The sequence below is a fragment of the Neofelis nebulosa genome, chromosome 15, assembly GCF_028018385.1.
Source record: "Neofelis nebulosa isolate mNeoNeb1 chromosome 15, mNeoNeb1.pri, whole genome shotgun sequence".
NCBI lineage: Eukaryota > Metazoa > Chordata > Mammalia > Carnivora > Felidae > Neofelis > Neofelis nebulosa.
In genome coordinates this window covers 21766978-21787096 of record NC_080796.1, presented here as the reverse complement: position 1 = coordinate 21787096, position 20119 = coordinate 21766978, and the positions used below count along the sequence as shown (strand labels likewise).

The 20119-nt window shown below is 38.6% G+C and overlaps 1 protein-coding gene across 1 annotated transcript; it reads left to right on the top strand.

Moving 5' to 3' along the window:
- The first annotated feature begins 1780 nt into the window (after nt 1-1780).
- TNFSF18 (TNF superfamily member 18) lies at nt 1781-13100 on the top strand. Its single transcript, XM_058700346.1, has 3 exons — nt 1781-1964; nt 8266-8296; nt 11196-13100. The coding sequence occupies exons 1-3, from the start codon at nt 1806-1808 to the stop codon at nt 11540-11542; spliced, it is 537 nt and encodes a 178-aa protein (XP_058556329.1). The 5' UTR covers nt 1781-1805; the 3' UTR covers nt 11543-13100.
- The last annotated feature ends 7019 nt before the right edge of the window (nt 13101-20119 follow it).

The following is a 20119-nucleotide window of genomic DNA, read 5'->3' as shown; positions in this document are numbered from 1 at the left end:
CAACATAGTGGGAAATCTTGTTACAAAAAGAAGGTACTAAAAGAAGGGTAGGTGACATAACAGTTTCCCTGAGCTCAGGTTCTCTTTCCACTGGACCCAGCCATTGGTGGTGTGATCCACCACTCAACCTCTATTATCCTCACTCAGCTTCCTCTTTCAAAAATGAGGATCTTAAATCTCTACCCTTTCCCCCCTCACTTGAAAAAAAAAATCTTTGATTCCTCATATTAAAAAACATTTCTCCAAAATACTTTCATTTAAACTCCTTTTATTTAAATCAACGTCAGTTGAATTAACCCCCTCATAAATATTTCTTTTAAATCATTCTTTTCTAGGATTTTATGATGGACTCAGTCTTGAAAATCTCTAAGAGGGGGAGAAAAGAGAGAAACTGTTAAAGAACATCTCATATGAGCCAAATTTTTCATATTTATTTCATTCTCAAGCCTTATGAAATGGAAATTTTCTCCACTTTTAAATGTAAGAACACAGGCCATATAGCATGCTGCAGGCCAGGTAAGGGCTGGGAAGCTCCAGGCTCCCCTCCCAGGTTTGATTTAAAAACCCATGTTCTTTCTAGTACTTGGTTGGTGCCGGCATTCTGTAAAAAAGGTAGGTATTCCATTTAACAGATGGAAAGACTGAGTTACTGAGAACCAGGGACTTCCTAGGTTTCATAGTAATCAGCATTTCTGGTGCCAGGAAGAAACTCAAATATTTTGGAGTAGAGTGTAAGTTCACATCACAGGGTGTAGGAAAATATTTTTTTGTATGGTAACTTTGATGCCAGCATTGAATTTTCAAGGTTTTAAAATGATGAAATTTGAGAGAGCTGAGCTTGTTGTATTTATATTTTTTAAAGGCATTATGTTGTTTTAATTCTTAATTGTTCTCTAACTGGGATAAATTTGTAGAATAAACTGATAGACTCTGACTCTGCTTAGCTTTAGTTTTCAACTCAAATAAGGGAGTAAAGTGCAGCATTGCTATAATTATGGTCTCTAAATGTGTAAGGTTCCAGATATACTCTATTATTTCACAGCATGTGCAAAGCTGAAATAAACACTGGGCTTTCCAAAAATCACACTTACAAAACAACTAATTGTAAGCTACCTTTGTTCTGCTTGTAGAACTTGTCTCAGGATATGCTAACTGATTTCTTATGTTATACAAAGAGCCTTTAAAAAAAAGAGTTTACTTTGTCACAGTTGAAAAAATACAAAAGTCACATAAAGGTATATTTTAGCTAACTGCAAAAAAAAAAAAAAAAGAAATTCTAGTACTTCAGTTGTTTACCAGAGACTATTTCAAAATGAACATATTTTATGTGTAAGAAATTGATAAAATTCTTTATTTTTTCCAAACCATGTATCCTAGCCTCCCTAGCTCCCCAACTCCTGCCTTACACATACATAGTATCTAGAACATGATAGGACTTGATCTTGAACTTTATTTCTTCTTATAAAAGTAATTTTCTTATCTGAAAATAATTTGTAATGCTGTATAAGCACTGTACTTCCTCATGCTTTAGGAAAGAATTTTTTTCCTCTGAATGTTCCTTGTGTTGGTTTTTTCACCCTGCCTGTGTTGGCTTTAAGCCTTCTGTTCCTTTCAGTGCATTTGGTCTGGTGCCAAACGAGAGTCAGCACTTAGCCCAAAAGTATCATTTTCCAGCACACAGAATCAGAAGGAAAACCCCGCCTCTTACACCCACTACTAATTACCATACCACAAAACTGACTAGTTGCATCACTGGCCCATCACTTGTGAATATCTGCTTTCCAGAGCTCTCATTCCTGCAGAGAATGAGTTTGAGCCACATGGAAGACATGCCTTTAAGCCATTCAGGCCCTCAAGGAACACACAGACCATCCTGGAAGCAATGGTTCCTCTACTCAGCCATAGTTATTTTGCTGTTTCTCTGCTCCTTCAGTACACTAATTCTTACTTTTCTTCCACTCAAGGTAAGGAGACAATAGTACCTAAGGTTGTTTTTTTTTTTTTTTTTTGGCAAGTCTAGTTATTGTCATTCAGTATTGTTAGAGCTAGTTGGAAGAAAGAGACATGTGGGTATAGATAATGTAAACAGAATTTCAATTTTGTCATGTCATATGGCTTTTGAGGTTTACCTAAATATTTTGAAATGAAAGGTTTAGAAAATGCTAAAAAAAAGCTGCATTACTGAGTTAGATAGAATCAATTAAATCAGTCAATTGACAGATGCCTTGGAATATTTTCTCCTTTTCTGGAACTCTGCTAAGCCCTCTTGGTGGAATAAAGGAAAAAACATATGCTTGCTTTCAAGGAATGGGATGCAAGCTATAGCCTTAATGAGGGGAAAGACATAAGATAATGAAAGACAGAACAAGGTAAGTGACAGGTGGCCAGTGCATCTTTATGGAAGGAAATGGCACTGAACTAGGAGTAAGATCTGGATTCTGGTTCTAAGCCTCCCTAACTCTATGAATTTAAGAAAGACATTTAATCTTTCCAGTTCTCAGTTTCTTCATCTGAAAATTGGTGGTAGGAGAATGGATTTGTTCATTACAATGCCCCTTCTAGCTATAAAATACAGTGATTAATAATTTACCTAAGGGTAGTATAGAACATAAATGCTTTAGGAATTCAAAATAGGGGGACAACGATTTTGGGCTAGGGTGATCAGGAAAAGTTTCATGGGGGAAGGAGAAAGCACATTGCTGTTTGGGAAGCCCCTGATGTTTATCAGAAATTTCCCATTGAGCTCCAGTCCAAGTTGTTGGTCTAGTAAAGGAAATGGAGATATATTAGGTTCTTCTTAGCAGTTTTACTGACTGTTGACTACATAGCACTGACCAAAAAGAAAATAATAAATTCTTTATTTAATTTAGGATTTAACCCATTTCTGGGTATATCTGAAGATTCTGGGCCCTGGAGAGAATAAGGTAGTATATGCCTATCTAAGAAAGGGCTAGGATGTGAAATTAGTGCCAGTGGAAACATTTTTCTAAGGAGATTGGCCGGTGAAGATTTCAGAGATAAGGTTCTACTGTTTAAAATATTTGAAAGCAATTGAGAAAAGATGCAGGAGGAAGCAGTACATGGAGGTTGCTGTTGTCAATTTAGTTAGGACAAGTGTAGCTTTGGCCAAATTTTTACACAGTAGTCCTTTAATCTGTATTCCCTAACTGTACACAAGGGTATGCAACAGAGGCTTTCTAATGACATCGCTACCTTCTCCAGAAATGTATCAAGGAGAAGCCTGAACTTTCTGGAGCAGTGAAGCTATGAGCTGAAAGAAAAGAACTGTCAGGAATCCTGAGTGTTTTGATTTCTGAAGAAGGGGAAGGGTGTGAATAGCAATAGCTTAACTTTGGAAACACTTTATCCCTCTAGAAACCGCCTCAAATTTTAGCCAGAGGACCCTGAAAAACATAGGATGTGTTATAGGTGTCATCCGTTCCTGCATGTAACTGGAGAACCAACGCTGGCTCTTGCAAAGACTAAGAGGAAGTCTAAAAATGCCAGCGGCACCTAGGACACCTCTTTCCAGAACTGAACTTGACCAATCCCATGTATTTAAGCTCTGATTCTCTATCCTAGACAACATGCATCTTCTCAATGAAAGGTTCTGCCTCTAATGAAATAGTCCAGAATTTATTTCAAATTTTGGAAAATTTAAAAGGTTTTTAGGATATTGTCCTGATTGGATGCCATAAAGGCTTATTTCCTATAGGAAAAGCCAATGGCCTGGCTGACAGTGCAATGATATTAACTCAAGTATTCCACTTTCCGCTTGCCTGTGCTTCCCTTTCCCAACTGGCCACAAATAAGTATCTTAGGAAAGGAGGTCTGAGTGGCTAGCGGATGAGGAGTCATTATGAGGTGGCTGCTTTCACCTCTTCACAATACGTATGAACCCTGGAGTGTATTTTTGGTCTCCACTCTAGTTTTTATATACAAAATCCCACTTTCCAACTTCTCTAGGCACTAATCCAAAAAGTGTTAGACAGGAAGATTTGCTCCTTTTAGACCAACAGAGGTTTCCTTGGAAGAACTTTTTTTTTTCTCCCCCCACCCTTTCTTTCAATGAAATGAAGGAAGCTTCCAAAAGGGGAAATTGCGCTTGTACTTAAAAGCAGAATAGATTCTATTTCCAAATGATAATCTGGTTGTGGTTGGTTTATAGAAAGAATTATTATTTTGGCCATTTGAACCCAAGCATTTAAATCTGGGCTTAAATCAAAATGAGATTACAAGAGCAATTGATCCTTCTAAGCAAAAACGAATTTAACTCAATGGAAAGTCCCATATGCTTCTTATAAATGGATATTTACCCCTTCTAAACCAGAATTATAAATAGAAACTACCCCACAGAGTACTGGGGGTGAGACTTTTGAATCAGACAGGTTGTTTGGAACTCAGCATAGCTTCTTATCAGCAGCATGACTTTGGGCTAGTGTTACTTAATCCCTCTCAGACACACTTCCTCATCTGCAAATGAGCATGCTACTTCTTATCCCATAGACTTGCAGTAAGGATAAATGGGACAGTATAGTGCCGGACCCATAGTAGGCTCTGAATAGATTGTAGTGATTAATATCTGCATCCTTATTATTGACATTCTAAGGAAGATAAATTTAAAAAGACTTTTAACAAAATGGACATTCCTTGCTCATCTATTTAGTTTCTTCATCTAAAGACTATACCTTGTTGCCAAACAGATGATTTTTGTGATTAGACAGATTTTCATTTGTGGCAATAGGGAATATCAGTGATGGTTTCTGTAGTACTGAGTAGACATTAAAGCGGTCCAAGTAGAGTATCCAGGATTTCAGTTTCTGGCAATTAATTTGTCTGTGGCCTTAGGTTTCTCCACACACTCATTATGCATGACAGTAGACACCACAGATATGATCTGTGCCACATATTTTGGCACTCATTTATATTTAGATTGCTACCCAATTGCCTCATGTGTGTAATCCTGTCTTTCTAGAAAGATTATAAATTTCCTAAGAGGCAAGGACTATAAGTTACATGGTTCCCTTGCTGACAATGCTAGCTGGGAATATAGGCAATTCAATATTTTATTCAATTTTTTCATTACAATCAGCATCATTATCAAAACAGCTACTATTTAATGAGCAGGACCAGGTCTGTCTGGGCAAAGCCCTTCATAACAATTATTATATTTAAACCCATAAACACTCTCAGTAAGCTAGGTGCTATTGTTTCCATTTTATAAATGAGAAAATTGAAGATAAGGGAATCCCTATCACATGCCTATCAGGGATCAAAAGAAGCTGGATTTCAGCATTTTTTTTCTTTTTTAAAAAAAAATTTTTTTTTAACGTTTATTTTTGAGACAGAGAGAGACAGAGCATGAACGGGGGAGGGTCAGAGAGAGGGAGACACAGAATCTGAAACAGGCTCCAGGCTCTGAGCTGTCAGCAGAGCCCAACGCAGGGCTCGAACTCACAGACCGTGAGATCATAACCTGAGCTGAAGTCGGACGCTTAACCGACTGAGCCACCCAGGCGCCCCTCAGCATTTTGTTTCTAAGAAACACCAAAAGGAGGATGGAATAATTGCAAGAGCAAACATAATTGTAGGAGTCCAAACTTTAAAAAAAAATTTTTTTTGATGTTTACTTATTTTTGAGAGAGACAGAGTGTGAGTGGGGGAGGGGCAGAGAGAGAGGGAGACACAGAATCCTAAGCAGGCTCCAGGCTCTGAGCTGTCAGCACAGAGCCCGACATGGGACTCGAACTCATGAACCACGAGATCATGACCTGAGCCGAAGTCAGAGGCTTAACCGATTGAGCCACCCAGGCACCCCAGGAATCAAAACTTTTTGATTGCATCTCCTTAGCAACAAAACAAAATGTTTTTGAGTATAATCCCAACATATATGCTAATTTATTATGTTATATATAAATACTAATACTATGTATAATAAAAAGATGCACAAAATGGAAACTCATAAGAATGAACTGAATAACATGCTTTATATAGTTTCTTCACAGTGCAAAACTGTTTTGCTTTTGTCAAAATATTATATTTAATATCTTAATATAATATAAACATTTCTAAAGTAATTGAAACAATATTTTAACAGAGTAATTTGATAAATGTGTTTCTTTTATTTTCTTAATCTTAGTTTAAAATGTTTTGCAACATAATAATTTGAAGGTTATATTCTAAGTTAATTTACCTTGATTCATGATTTTGACTGTCATAACCTATAGTTCCGCACTCTCCTCACCTGGACTATTTCATTCCTTTGACTTCTCTTTAAACAACCAATGTCCTCCCCCTTCTCTCTCTCACCTGAAAACCTGAAAACCTGTCTCCAGGTTCTATAAGAAAATTGAAGTAGGCGGGAAGGAAGTTCCAAAACTTCCCATTGTACCTACCACTTACCTGCATTTTTTTCCCATGTAGAGTGTGCTTCCCTCATGGCACTGCATATGAACTGTTCATGTGCCTATCTAAGGCCACCTCTGATCCAGATTCTGTCCCCTCTTACCTACTCAAAGACATTGCTCTAACAATTATTTCCTAGCTCTTACATTCTACCTCTTGCCACTTCACTGGAACATTCCCATCAAATGGCAACAGATAACCATGTTGTCAGTTCCTTCATGTTAAAACAAAACCAAAGACAAGAAAAAAACAATAATCTCTCATCCCCACCTAGGCTCCACTCAATTTTTCTGTTCTCCCTCACAAGAAAGTTCTTCTCAATTTCTCTTTTCTCATTTAGACTTAAATCCACTTTAATTAAGTTTCTGTCCTCATCACATTGCAGAAACTACTTTTGCCAAGAACCCCAATGACTACTATGTTGGTAAATCCATCAGTTAATTGCCTATCCTCTTCTCACTTGGCCCATCAGCAGCATTTGATACAGCTGATCACTTCTCCCTAAAATACTTTCTTCTCTTAGTTTCCAACATCACACTTTCCAGGTTTCCCTTCTGACTCACTGGTCTTTCCTTCTTAGTCTCCTTTGCTGGTTCTTCCTCATTCCCTGACCTCCAAGCATTGCAGTGCTCCAATGTTCCTCTCTATCTATACTCACTGCCTCGACAATCTTACACAGTCTCACATCTTAAAGCATCACCTAGAAGCTGAAGATTCCTGAATTTATATCATCAGAACTCCTTAAATTCCATCCTCATAGGTCCAAATGCCTACCTGACACTCCTACCTGGATATGTGATAAGCATCACAAACTTGATGTGTCCAAAAATGAACTCATGAGTCCTTCCTTTGTTTCTTTCTCTTAAATCTTGCTCATTCCACTGCTAAAGTGATTAGCAGCTTTATCTTTTCAGTTACTCATGCCCAGTATCTTGGAGTTATCTGTTTTCTTCTCATTATCTCATCCCATATCCATGACAGGATAGCTAGCACCTTGGTCAGAGGCACCATGCTTTCTTGCCTAGATGATTACAATGATCTCTTAACTGGCCTCACTGCTTTTATCCCAGCCTCTCTTTGCTTTATTCCTACCATAGCAGCCAGAGAAATCCCACAAAAGAAACACGTCCAATTATCTTTGAGTTGACTCTTAGGCACTTTGCCACAAGGAAACCAATGAACTTTACGTGGTACAAAAAAAATTTTTTGTGGTTATACCTTATTTTTCTCTTGAGTATTTTAAGGGCTTTAGCATTTAAATACCAGTATTTATAGAATTAACCACACTGATGGGTTCTTGTAGCAAGTAAACTGTGGTATGCTGCCACAGTTTGAAACTGAAGTCTCCTCATGGTATCTCAGTAACCGTAAATGGCGTGATTGTCTGAATATTAAATGAAGGTGGTTTTACATATCTTCATTGTGAATATTTCTACGGTTTATTAAAGATAAAAATAAACACAACTAGGAATTTTATTATTTTCTTCTCCCATGTCAATGGGTCACCTGGTACAGTGACTGGAGTGTGAAGACTAGTGTTTACAGACAATTTCTGTAGCCCAAGAGGAGGAGGGTCCAAGAGCAGATAGTTGTCCTGTGGGTATAGGTTAGGTGGATGGAATGAGACCTCAACTTTTGCCGAGAAGACCCAAGAGGGCAGCTAGGTAATGGAAGGGAAAGGACAGAACCGGCCATCTACAAAGGGAAGCTGAGGACAGGAGAGACAAGGTGGAGGAAAGGATTTTTTATATGGCTAGGGAAATGAAGTTGGCTTCAGGATCTGAAGCTCTAAATAAACCAACCAGTAAAGCCATGATATGGTCATTATCCTGACAAATTCCTCTTTTTCTTCCTGTACAGACTGCCAGTGAGCCCTGCGTAGCTAAGTTCGGTGAGTAACCTGTCTTGTGTACCTCTGTTTTACTTTTCTTAATATTTGATACAAGAAGGAAGCCTGTATTCTATTTTATTCATTTTTCAGCTATTTATAGCTGCTTATCAAGTGCCAAGCAGTTGTCTAGTTGCTGAGACTTCAGAGATTAACTAGGCAGACAAGTCCATGCCTTGATGAAGCTGACATTCAAGGCCACATCTCTGGGCAGGAATGTACATCACTCTTACAGGCCCAGAAACATGAAATCCAGGAATCTACTTTTAATTCTGTGGTTTTTCAAGAAACTTTTTTTCCTAAAAATTTCTGTGTTTTAATAAGCACAAGTTTCGTATTTCTATAACTTTTCCCTGTGACAAACTCAAAGTTCTGCTCACATACCACATATTGCCAGTGCCTCGTAGAGTGTGTGTAGGGTGCCATTTTTGTTTCTGAATGTACAGAGAAGGGATGGAAACTAGGGAAATGGCCACTCCCCTTGTGCCCTTCTCCTCTCCTTTCAGCTTCCAAGCCACTTTCCCTTATACAGACCTGGGATTTGCTAAGAAAACACATTACAGTTTATAGTTACACTGAGCCTTAGGGTATTTCTTAGCCTACATACAAAATTGAAAGTAAGTACATTTGGATTATTTACATATTTCAAGCCAAATACATATTTTCGGCTGAGAGCAGAACATTTCTAGTGCTAACTGTAATCCTTGTTTTTCTATACAGTTCAAATTGCCAGCCTTCCCTGGTTTGTGAGAGTTAGGGAAGCTCTACTTGTCTCTGCCTTTGTAATTTGTTTTTATTTTTTTTAATGTTTATTTATTTTTGAGGGGGAGGGGAGGACAGAGAGAGAGGGAGATACAGAATCCAAAGCAGGCTCTAGACTCTGTGCTAACAGCTCAGAGCTGTTGCGGGGCTCAAACTTGTGAACTGTGAGATCATGACCGGAGGCGAAGCTGGATGTTTAACTGAGCCACCTAGGCGCCCCTGTTTTTGTTTTTCTAGTGAATGGAGAGGAAATAACGATATGTTTGAAATTCCTTCTTGATGTGATAAAATGTTAAGAATATCACATGCTGCTAATAGGTGGCCTCAGGGCTAGTGGCCCCTGTAACAGAACAAGAGAACCAGGGGCACCTTTTTGCAGTGACTTGCCTATTGTCTATTGCATATTACACGGTCCTACACAGCAGGAAGAAATTTACTAGGCTTTGGACTCACTGAAGATACAGAGGCTTTGCTTCTTGTTCTAATAGCTCTCCTTTATTCTCCTTTAGAATCTGCCCTCAGAGCCTTATAGCAATCATTTATATAAACAAGAATTTAAGTCAATGTGTGATCTCTCCCAGGGTGCTTTCTTATCACGGTGTCTTTCTAATTATGAGATAAAGGCTTCGCCCTCATAAAAAATAAGTTATGGAGAATTAGGGACTAGGCCAAATAAGTATTTTGAATGATCAAAACACATCCTGGGGCTCTGAAATCACACTACTGTGCTAAAACAATTAACATTAAGAAAATATGTAAATTCTACTTATACCTATGAAAATACGTGATCTAGTGTAGACTCTTCCCCACCCTCCACCCGTGACAATATTAAACTAGGAATACTTACATTTAAACAAATAATTTTCGGGGCGCCTGGGTGGCGCAGTCGGTTAAGCGTCCGACTTCAGCCAGGTCACGATCTCGCGGTCCGTGAGTTCGAGCCCCGCGTCAGGCTCTGGGCTGATGGCTCGGAGCCTGGAGCCTGTTTCCGATTCTGTGTCTCCCTCTCTCTCTGCCCCTCCCCCATTCATGCTCTGTCTCTCTCTGTCCCAAAAATAAATAAAAAACGTTGAAAAAAAATTTAAACAAATAATTTTCATTTATAAACTAATGAATTTACCAGTAGCTGTTTTTGAAGAGTTGGACAATGATATCCTATGTAGATCTTGGGTATATACCCTAAACTAAAGAGAAGAGCCATAATTTAGACACAATGCACCTAATTCAGGAACATGGATGTATCATTCAATCAGTAAATACTTATTGAGCACATACTAGGTCCTAGGAACTCTTTTAGGTGAAGGTATAGCAATGAACAAAATAGAGAAGTACTTATTTTCAAAGATGTTATCTTCAAGCGGGTATAAGATAGACAATAAACAAATGAGGAACTTAATTCATAATACATTAGATGGTGATATACCTTCTGTGAAGAAAACTAAAGCAGGATGAAGAGAGAGAATGACAGAAGAGCACTCTTTTATATAGATTGATGAGGAAGATCTCATTGATAAAGTGATACGTAGTATGATAGTATTTACATAGAAAAGCATGAATATGTGGGGTGCCCAGGTGGCTCAGTTGATTGAGTGTTGGGACTCCTGATTTTGGCTCAGGTCATGATTTCATGGTTCGTGGGACTGAGCCCCACGTTGTGCTGTGAGCTGACAGTGAAGAGTGTGCTTGGGATTCTCTCTCTCTCTGCCACCTCCCCACGTGTGCACACATGTGCACTCTCTCTCTCAAAATAAACAAACATTAAAAAAAAAAAGCAAAGCATGAATATGCATCCTGGACTGCCAATTGGTTATCAAAATCCTGGTGTGTGATTCTACTCTCCCTTCCTCCTCCTCTCTTTCTTTTCACAAATACTGATTGACAAGAGATACAAATGTCACCTAAAACTTAACACATCTTTCTGTTCCAAATCCATTTCTTTAGAACTCCCCAAGCAAGAGATACACTTAGGATTTGTAATATCTCTAAACAAGGAGTAGATATTTAAAATATTAAAATTGTGGTTGGAGAGAACTAATGTGGACTAGGTAAAGAAACAACTTGTTAGGTGGGAAAGAATTATAGTCAGGAAAGGAATGAAGTAACTATGCCCTCTTTTTTCTCTTTTGTAAATTTCTTATAGGACCACTTCCTTCAAAATGGCATATGACATCTCCTAAGCTTCCTTGTGTGAATAATACAGCTGATTGGAACCTGAAGATACTTCAGAATGGCTTGTATTTAATTTATGGTCAAGTAGCTCCAAATACAACCTACAAGGAACCAGCTCCCTTTGAGGTGCGGCTATGTAAAAACAAAGACGTCATACAAACTCTAACAAACAACTCTACAATTCAAAATGTAGGAGGGACTTATGAACTGGATGCTGGAGATACGCTTCATTTGAAATTCAACGATGAACATCAGATTCTTAAAAATAATACCTACTGGGGGATCTTATTGCTAACAAATCCCCAATTTATCTCCTAGAGACTCAATTTGGTCTCCTCATCATCTTTAGCACATGCAGAGAGGCTGATGGGTGGGTTGAGGGAGGCAGATTTTCAACACACACAGTTTGCCTGCGTGCACAAATCAGCATAAACAGAACTCTTGTTTGCATGTGAGTTTTCATCTCTCAAGCTTAACTGAAGACAGGCCAGAGACATTTGATTACCCCCGACATTGGGTTGACAAAAACACTTTACTAATCCATGATAAAGGACTATGGGTAGCTCGAGGACAGAAGCTTCTCAAAGAGTCTTTGTCTAATTCTTAAATCCTTGGGTGAGAAAATTGTCTTATATCCCTGGGAATCTTAACTGGTATGCTAAAAAAGATCCAGGGCAATGGTCTGGCTTTGTTCTCATATTTTTGGGCTGCTTCACCTTATTCTTCCCATACTCCTGTCTTTTGAGGCCCTCCTATGAAAAGTGGTCAGACTGGGAGGGTGGCCACAAACATGCCAACAACACCCCACTTTAGATGTGATGATGTTAGATGATAGGGAACACTATCGTCTATTGGGACAGAGGCACAGGTGGCATGGAATGGATGCACTTTACTTGGGAACGTCCCTGGATTTCATCATATTCAGGATGCAGAGTGCTTTATAAAACCAGTGGGTCAAAGGACTCATCCTGAACCTTCACAGAGGGCTCCTGGGAACTTGTTTATTGTGTCTACATGTTGTCAGTGGTAAAGAAAGAGTAATCATAAAAATTAATTGGTATCATCAGTACTGTATTATGTCATGTAATAGTTTCCTGTTTTTAGCTGGCTCTTCACAGTTTGCCAAGTGCTTTCAATAGATCACAGGGCAACTCCAGGAAGCTAACGGGCAGGTGTTTTGGCACAATTTAAACAATGAGAATATAAAGGCAGAGAGAACATCGGTAATTTGCCTCAACCCATAGAACTAGAGATTAACAGTGGGCTTCCCCACTGTCTCGTACTGCCTTAGCTTAAGAGTTGATATTTCAGCTTTCGTGTTATAGTTTATAAAGTTTAGCAGATTTAATTATCAGGAGATACATTCCCTTTCAGCCCAAGGTGGGTAGAATAAAGCTACAACACATCTCTCCTTTCTTAGCAAACTTTTCCTTTCCCTGCTTATAGCAGGAAACACAAGGGTATTGCTCAGGGCCTCCTTCAAACAAATCCCCTTGCTGCCTTGGTCAAATGTGTTAACTTCTGAAAATAATGAATAGCACTCAATTCAATAACAGCCTGCTAAAATTTTAGACTCTTAAATTAATTAGCTGCTTGTGGATTCTTGTTGAAAGGTATGTAATATGACTATATGATAACCCAATTTAAAATATTTATGGATATTTGTAAAAAGCTACATTGTTAATTAATACTATTACATATAAAGCTAATTTAAAAATATTTGTATTGTTTACAAAAAAAAAATTGCTCAGGCTAAGCCTGAGGCAAAAAAAAAAAAATCTGCTGAGTAGCTGTATGGCCTAAACCTGGATACCTTGTTTCTCTTGTATTTGCATATCTTCTCAGGAAATTAAAGTTATATCACATATTTATAGAAGCCCACTGGTATTGATTGTTGTTGAGTTATAAGCAGCAGTGTGCTGGAGTGCTGGAGTGAGCTAGCACTAAGCTCATCATAGCTGATTGTTACATTTTCAAAATTTTGCAATCTGGTTATGAGTCATTCTTGAAATTGGCCATGGTGGGACTATTTATACCATGGGAACTGGCAAACACAAATTAGGGATTTTCCTTGTGGAGAGCCTGTTAACCAGCACACGGCTATTTGTAAAACACTCCTTAATGACTTCTCTCTGCTCCTGCCTTATTCCTGGGACAATCAAGGTAGGCAAGAGAGAGAGTGAAATTATCATACTCCCAGGAAGAGCCCCCCAGGGTAATGATTTCTCAGGGCAAGGATGAGCTCAGCAGCTGTAGGGAGAGTGAAGGCTACCAACAGACGATCTTTGAATTTTCCTGGTGTTGTAATTTCAGCCTTTGTTTTCAACGTATACTATTTCCTTGTTTCTTCAAATAGATGAAACCTATATAAATGTTCTGTTGGTAAGTGGGCTGTAGCTAACTTACCCGTGGATTATCAGTTTAGCATCAGTGATATTGAGAACTTGAGGGTGCATCAGAGAAATCCTTGCCCAAATGAAACACTGCTTGGCTAGTGTTAGGCAAAAGTGAGAGCTGGATGCAATCAGCTTTTGGTTATAGCTGTTCCAATTTTTGATGGGTTAGTCAGACAGTTTCACATTCTGACTTCTGTCCCTCCCCTCAACTCCACCTCAGCCATCCTCACTAACAAAGCCGTCACCAACCCCTTTCATACTGTTTTTTACCTTCACTCTTGCCCATCAAAACTGACCTAGAGTGTGTTACAGCACTATGGGTTGAGTGCCTCCTGAAGATAGCAGTTGACTGGAAAGCAACGCATTTTTGTGCATTTGATGGGGGCAAACTAACTCCTTAAATGTATCTGTTTATCTTGGAGATGAAATTCCAGTCTTTTTGTGTTTGATCTCAAAGAAGCAATTTCATTGGTGGAGGTGAGAGGATATTTTTTATTAGAGAGAAGAAGAAAAAACCTGATTGATTTATGGGCAAGGAGTCTGAGGATTACCTTCAAGTATAAGTTATAAAGGATACCTTGGTACCTACACTTTTCTTGATCTGAATGGATGCATCTCTACTTTGGGGGTCATTTGTGACCCTGGCAAAGTCACTCTACAGGTCATGACTCTCCTGTGAGTCCCACATTTACCCACAAGAGACCAGTACACACACTTTGTGCCTACAAACTCAGAGTACGACTGCAGCAAGATTCTCCTGTCTCTACTCCCAAGGAGTTGGTTTTTATCTTCCTGACAGATTTACTGGGTGGGGTCAAACTCTAGCTCACTGTCAACTTTTGCTTTTTCAGGTGGAAGTCAGGCACTAGTTCTCTGTTATCTCCCAGTTGCAAGAAATAAAGCTCTTTTAGGGGTTCCCTTGAAGTCCTCCTACCAGGTTTAACATTAGAAAGTTTCATTGCATCCCATTCCTCCTGCAAATGGAGTGGGTGAGGACTCACAGCATGGCCCCAGGTTTTTCTTTATAAATCGTATCTCAAGCTCTCCTTTTTACCACTCTGGCCTCATTTTAGGTCCTTAATCCAGCCAATGTGTCAAAGAGTAGTGGGGGAAAGGGGCTCACCTTCATTCCTTTGTAAATTTTGCCATATTGGTGAGGGCAATGGTCTTACCCTCACTTTGATATCTTAGTGCCAATAATATTATGCTTGAGTTGAAACTGAATCAGGTAGAGTCCCACTTTAATATTCAGTTATACTCTTAGATGTCTAAAAGGGATCTGAGAGACCTATGATAATATGCAAAAATACAAAAAGCCCCAAACTCTCACCACAGGAGTAATAAAATAAGAGTTTCATACAAAGGCAGAGGGAGAGGAAAATTATTGTTCAGAAAAGTTAGGCTTAAGAACATTGTTACAAATGAACTTAAAACAATGCTTTTAATTTCTTGAAAATCAAGGAAAATAGAGAAGCATGAAGGAAATAAAATTGTCTTATCTAAAAATACTGTTTTAATACACACTGTTTTATTAGGAAGAAGAAACTTTCAGGGCGCCTGCAGGGCTCAGTAGGTTGAGCATCTGACTCTTGATTTTGGCTCAGGTCATAATCCCAGCATCATGGGATCAAGCCCTGTGTCTGACTGAGCTAAGTATAGAGCTTGTGTAAGATTCTCATTCTCTCTCTCTTTCTCTCTCTTTCAAAAAAAAAAAAAAAGCCAAGAAACTTCTCTCCAGCACTGAGCACTGAGCTCTAGCAGACTCTCCAGATCCACAATGAATGCTCTGGATAGTAAAATGCAGACTTTCGATTTATTTGCATGTACTGGATTCTGCTAGCAGTTAGCTAGTTTAAGGACTTGAAAACAGCTTACTTGGGCTATCACTCCAAGACCTACAACAGTATTGATGAATCCCATTATACTATTTGGGAAAGTAGGCTGGAGGGTTTATAGGACATGTTTCAAAGAACTCAAGACGTATTTGGGAATAAGAATATGGAAATTCAATGAACAGAATCATTAGAATTAAGCCAACTTCCTCATTGCTTCAATTGCATAATCAGAATGGGAACCTCTGATTTTAGTGTCCAGGGTGATTGTTTCCACCCAGCTTTGGTGTTTTCCAGGGACACTACAGGGGTAGCATGTTCCTCACACTGGGTCCTAAACATGCAGAATTTGAGCTGGACTGGGGTGAATTGGTGAGTTTAAGTTTTGCAGAATGGAAGACAGAGCTTCTTACCTCCTTTCCCTGCTTATGGGTTGTATCTCTTACCCAATGGCATAGTCTCTGAGAAGAATCTGATGTTCAAGTCTCCAGGATCTGACACAGTGCCTGACTAATAGTCCTTATTGTCTACTGACTGAACAAATAAATCATAAATTTACTTGAGCATTGGTGAGAACTTAGCATTATTGTGTGCTCTCTGGATAATGCAGTCCAATGGGGAAAGCCTTCAGTACCTGTTCCTACAGTCTCCCATCCCATCACCTAATCATCTCAAGTGCTCTCCTCCTTCCCTACACTGTTAATGTAAATAAGGTAAAGAAACTTATAAATTCACTTGCACTAAGGGAAAATAGCCAGTAAGCTACCTTGTGTTGCATCACTAAAACAGGACAAAATCTTATTTGTTTTAAGCTTTGCTGGCCAGATGTACCAAGAAGCAACTATCTTTACAGTATCCTAAGGCAAAACAAGTTATTCAATTTATTTAATAATCAATAGCAGAAGTTTTCATAGTGAAGCCTATGGACTCACTACGTAAGATTCACAGAGGATGCTTGGAAAAAACATGATTGTTTTGAATGATAGGCCTCATGCAAGTCTACTGAGGTCTAGGAATCAAATGGATTTTTTTTTTTTTTAATTTTTTTTTTTTTCAACATTTTTTATTTTATTTTTTGGGACAGAGAGAGACAGAGCATGAACGGGGGAGGGGCAGAGAGAGAGGGAGACACAGAATCGGAAACAGGCTCCAGGCTCCGAGCCATCAGCCCAGAGCCTGACGCGGGGCTCGAACTCACGGACCGCGAGATCGTGACCTGGCTGAAGTCGGACGCTTAACCGACTGCGCCACCCAGGCGCCCCATCAAATGGATTTTTTAACCAGCTCTGACCTACAGATTATTTTTATGCACACTACAGTTTAAGAACCACTGTTTTATGGCATATAATGAATCTCAGCCGAAGATTTCTCCAGTATTTAAAAAGAGTCAAAGCTTCTAAACAAAACAATAAAATAAAAAAGCAAGACAAAAGCAAGAGCAACAACAAAACCAATGCTGGTGCTGCGCATGGGACTTACCATAATCCATCTCTCCTCACAAAAGCAAATGGCTTTCTAGCCTCCAAGTCTGAAAAAAGGTTGGGGTCTTCACTTTTCATAACCTAATGGCAACGTTGCCACTTGAACACCAGCAATCTAAGGCATCTGAGTCTTGCCACCATCAACACTACATTATCTGCCTGTATGCTGTCAACTCTCAAATATTCATCTTTTGCCTGAGTTGCTCTCCTTTACTTCAGATTTGTAAATGCAACTGTTTGCTCAGCAATTTCACCTTGGAGGTAGAGCAGATATCTCGAATCCAACATATCCAAAATGTTGCCCCAAATCAGCTTTTCTTGAAGCCTCCCTCATTTCAATTATATTGCATAGGACAAAAACCTCTGAGTCATGAAGTCATTCTTGACTCCTGTCTTTCATACATTTACTATTAGGAAATTCTGTTGTCTTTACCTTCAGAGAAAATCTGACCTCCTTTTTGCTAGGACTCTTGTCTGTGCCACCAAGACCATTTCAATAGCTTAATAACTTCTACCCTTCTAATCAGACAAACTTGTTTTCAAGTCCCAGTTTTGCCATTTACTACTTATTTGGATCTTGGACAAATTACTTGCCCTTTCTGGAGCTTAATTTCTTGTTTGTTTTGCTTCTTGTTATTTACCCAATCCATAACACATAGTTGGGGCTTAATAAATATTTGTTGAATCAAATAAACTTTAAATAGGTTTAACATACCAACTAATTTATGTAAAATTCCTGATACAGAGTAGGCACTAAAATGGTGGCTGCCATGAATTTTTATTACAGATTTGGATTTATTCTTAAGTTTCTGAACTTTGTCATTTCTCAAGCTGAGATATTTATTTAACATCTTTCTTATTCTTTCTCCTCCCCAAGATAAATTAAGTGCCAGGATTTGTTTAATGTGGTATCACTAGCACCTGAGATAGTGCTTGGAACATTAAAAGAGCTCAAGACATACTGAAATGAATGGGCAAAAAAGATGGGACTCTGGTTCTTGGTTAGAATGACCAGCAAGATATAAGATACATAATGTGGCAAACAACCCGTTAAATGCTATGCTCATTTCCATTCCTCTAGGTTATCTATCTATCTATCTATCTATCTATCTTTTATTTATTTTTTGAGAGAAAGAGAGAGAGAGAGAGAGACAGAGAGAGAGAGAGAGAATCCTAATCAGACTCCACACTCAGCACAGAGCTCGACACAGGGCTCAATCTCACAACTGTGAGACCACAACCTGAGCTGAAATCAAGAGTCAGATACTTAACCGACTGAGCCACCCAGGTATCACCCCCTGCCTCCTCCTTTTTTTGTGGGGGGGATTACTCTAGGTTTTTTAAACCTTTAAGTAATGCACTACAAATTCAAAGTACATACATAACAAGTGCTCACTAAAAGTTGGCTGCTATCACCATTGCACTCCTATCACTACCACCATCATGATAGGCATCATTTCATTATCCTCATTTCCCTAGGAAGCAGTATTCTGGAACACATTAGCTTGCTTTACCACAGGAATGTTTTCACCAAATTTTAAGTTAAGTTTGTGCCTTTAGCTTTTATTGAAAATTTATATTTAGAAACATCCATAGGTATCTTCAAAAATGGTTCTTGAAACAATGTTTATTATGTTACTTATCATTCTTTGTAAAAATATTTTAATTTTATTTATTTGAGAGAGAGAGAGAAAGACAGTGAGAGAGTGCGTGTGCAAGCACGAGTAGGGAAGAGAGAGAATCCCAAGCAGGCTCCATGCTCAATGCCAAGCCTGATGTGGGGCTCGATCCCACAACTCTGGGATCATGACCCGAGCCAAAATCAAGTCAGTTGCTCAACTGACTGAGCACCCCATGAGTCCCATGTTACTGATCACTCTTTATGGCAAAGACATTCAGGAGAACTGATCTCTCATGAACTTGAAATCATTCATATCTCTAAGGGATTTTTTTTCCTCACATATTTTTTATAGAGAAATTAAAACATTCAGAAATATGTGAGGTTTTGCAATGTGTACATATTACTTCTTCAAAAGCACTGTCAGTCTTTAGAAACTTAAATTTGTTATTACTTACTCCAAGTGAATATTTTCATAAACACAAACTGTAGTTCCTGAGCACAGATGTTGACAGATGTTGCCTTAAGAAGCTGCTTTTTCAACAAGGCTTTTGCTAATGGTTATTTCAGAATGGTGAAGTTACCATGTCTAAAGTCCAATCTTCAGATTTATAGGTACAGAAATGGAATTTCATCTAGGTATTAGAGTTTATAAATATCTCAGACACTATATAACCAAACTCATAAGAGAAGAGATATAAATTAAGGTTGAAGTTAATTAGCACATTCTCTCCCTAGGGAGCACTGAATGGGAATTCAAATTAAAACCAGAAGGCTATTGGCAGGCATAATTTACAAGCCAGGGTGGTCACATAGAGGATACAAGTGAATAATGGCCTAGGATACCAAATACATCTTTTATTCACTGAATAAGTATTTCCTGAGGCCAATTATATCTCAGATATTATTGCTAAGTACCAGAGGGGATACAAAGATATAAAGATATACTGCCTGTCCTCAAGCATTTTAGAATTTAGCAAAAAAAACAGGTATATGCACAAATGATCAGAGAACTGTATATATGATAAATAACACTCATGGAAGTAAATAAGTCTACAATGGAGATGGAGGAGAACCTGAACAAAGACAATGGCATTGGTGATGGGGATAGGGAACAGACTGTGAGAAAAATTTATGTCATAGAATCATCAGACCTAAGTGATTGTGGTAGATACCACTGGGGTTTCTGCCAAGTTCATAGTGGTTTCCTTATCAGACTTTCTTATCCAGAGGAGTAGATTTCAGCAGCTTCATTTTTACCATGTAAGCCTGTTCTCTTAGTTGAAGTTGACTTGTCCAGGATTAACTACCCTGGGATGGTCTCTTGACAGGACAAGATAAAAATGTAGATCTATTGGGTAGCCCATATTCCCTATGGTTTTCTGTGAGGAGTAGAGTAAGCTTATCTGGCTGAGACAGACAAATGAAAGAAATATGCAGATAGAAGCAACAATGAAAGATAGGAAGAAACTCCATTGAATTATTGACCCATAGGGCTCAGCTATGTTCTTGTCCTTGGATTATATGAGAATCACTGTACCTTTGTGACAAATTCCTCTTTCCCCACA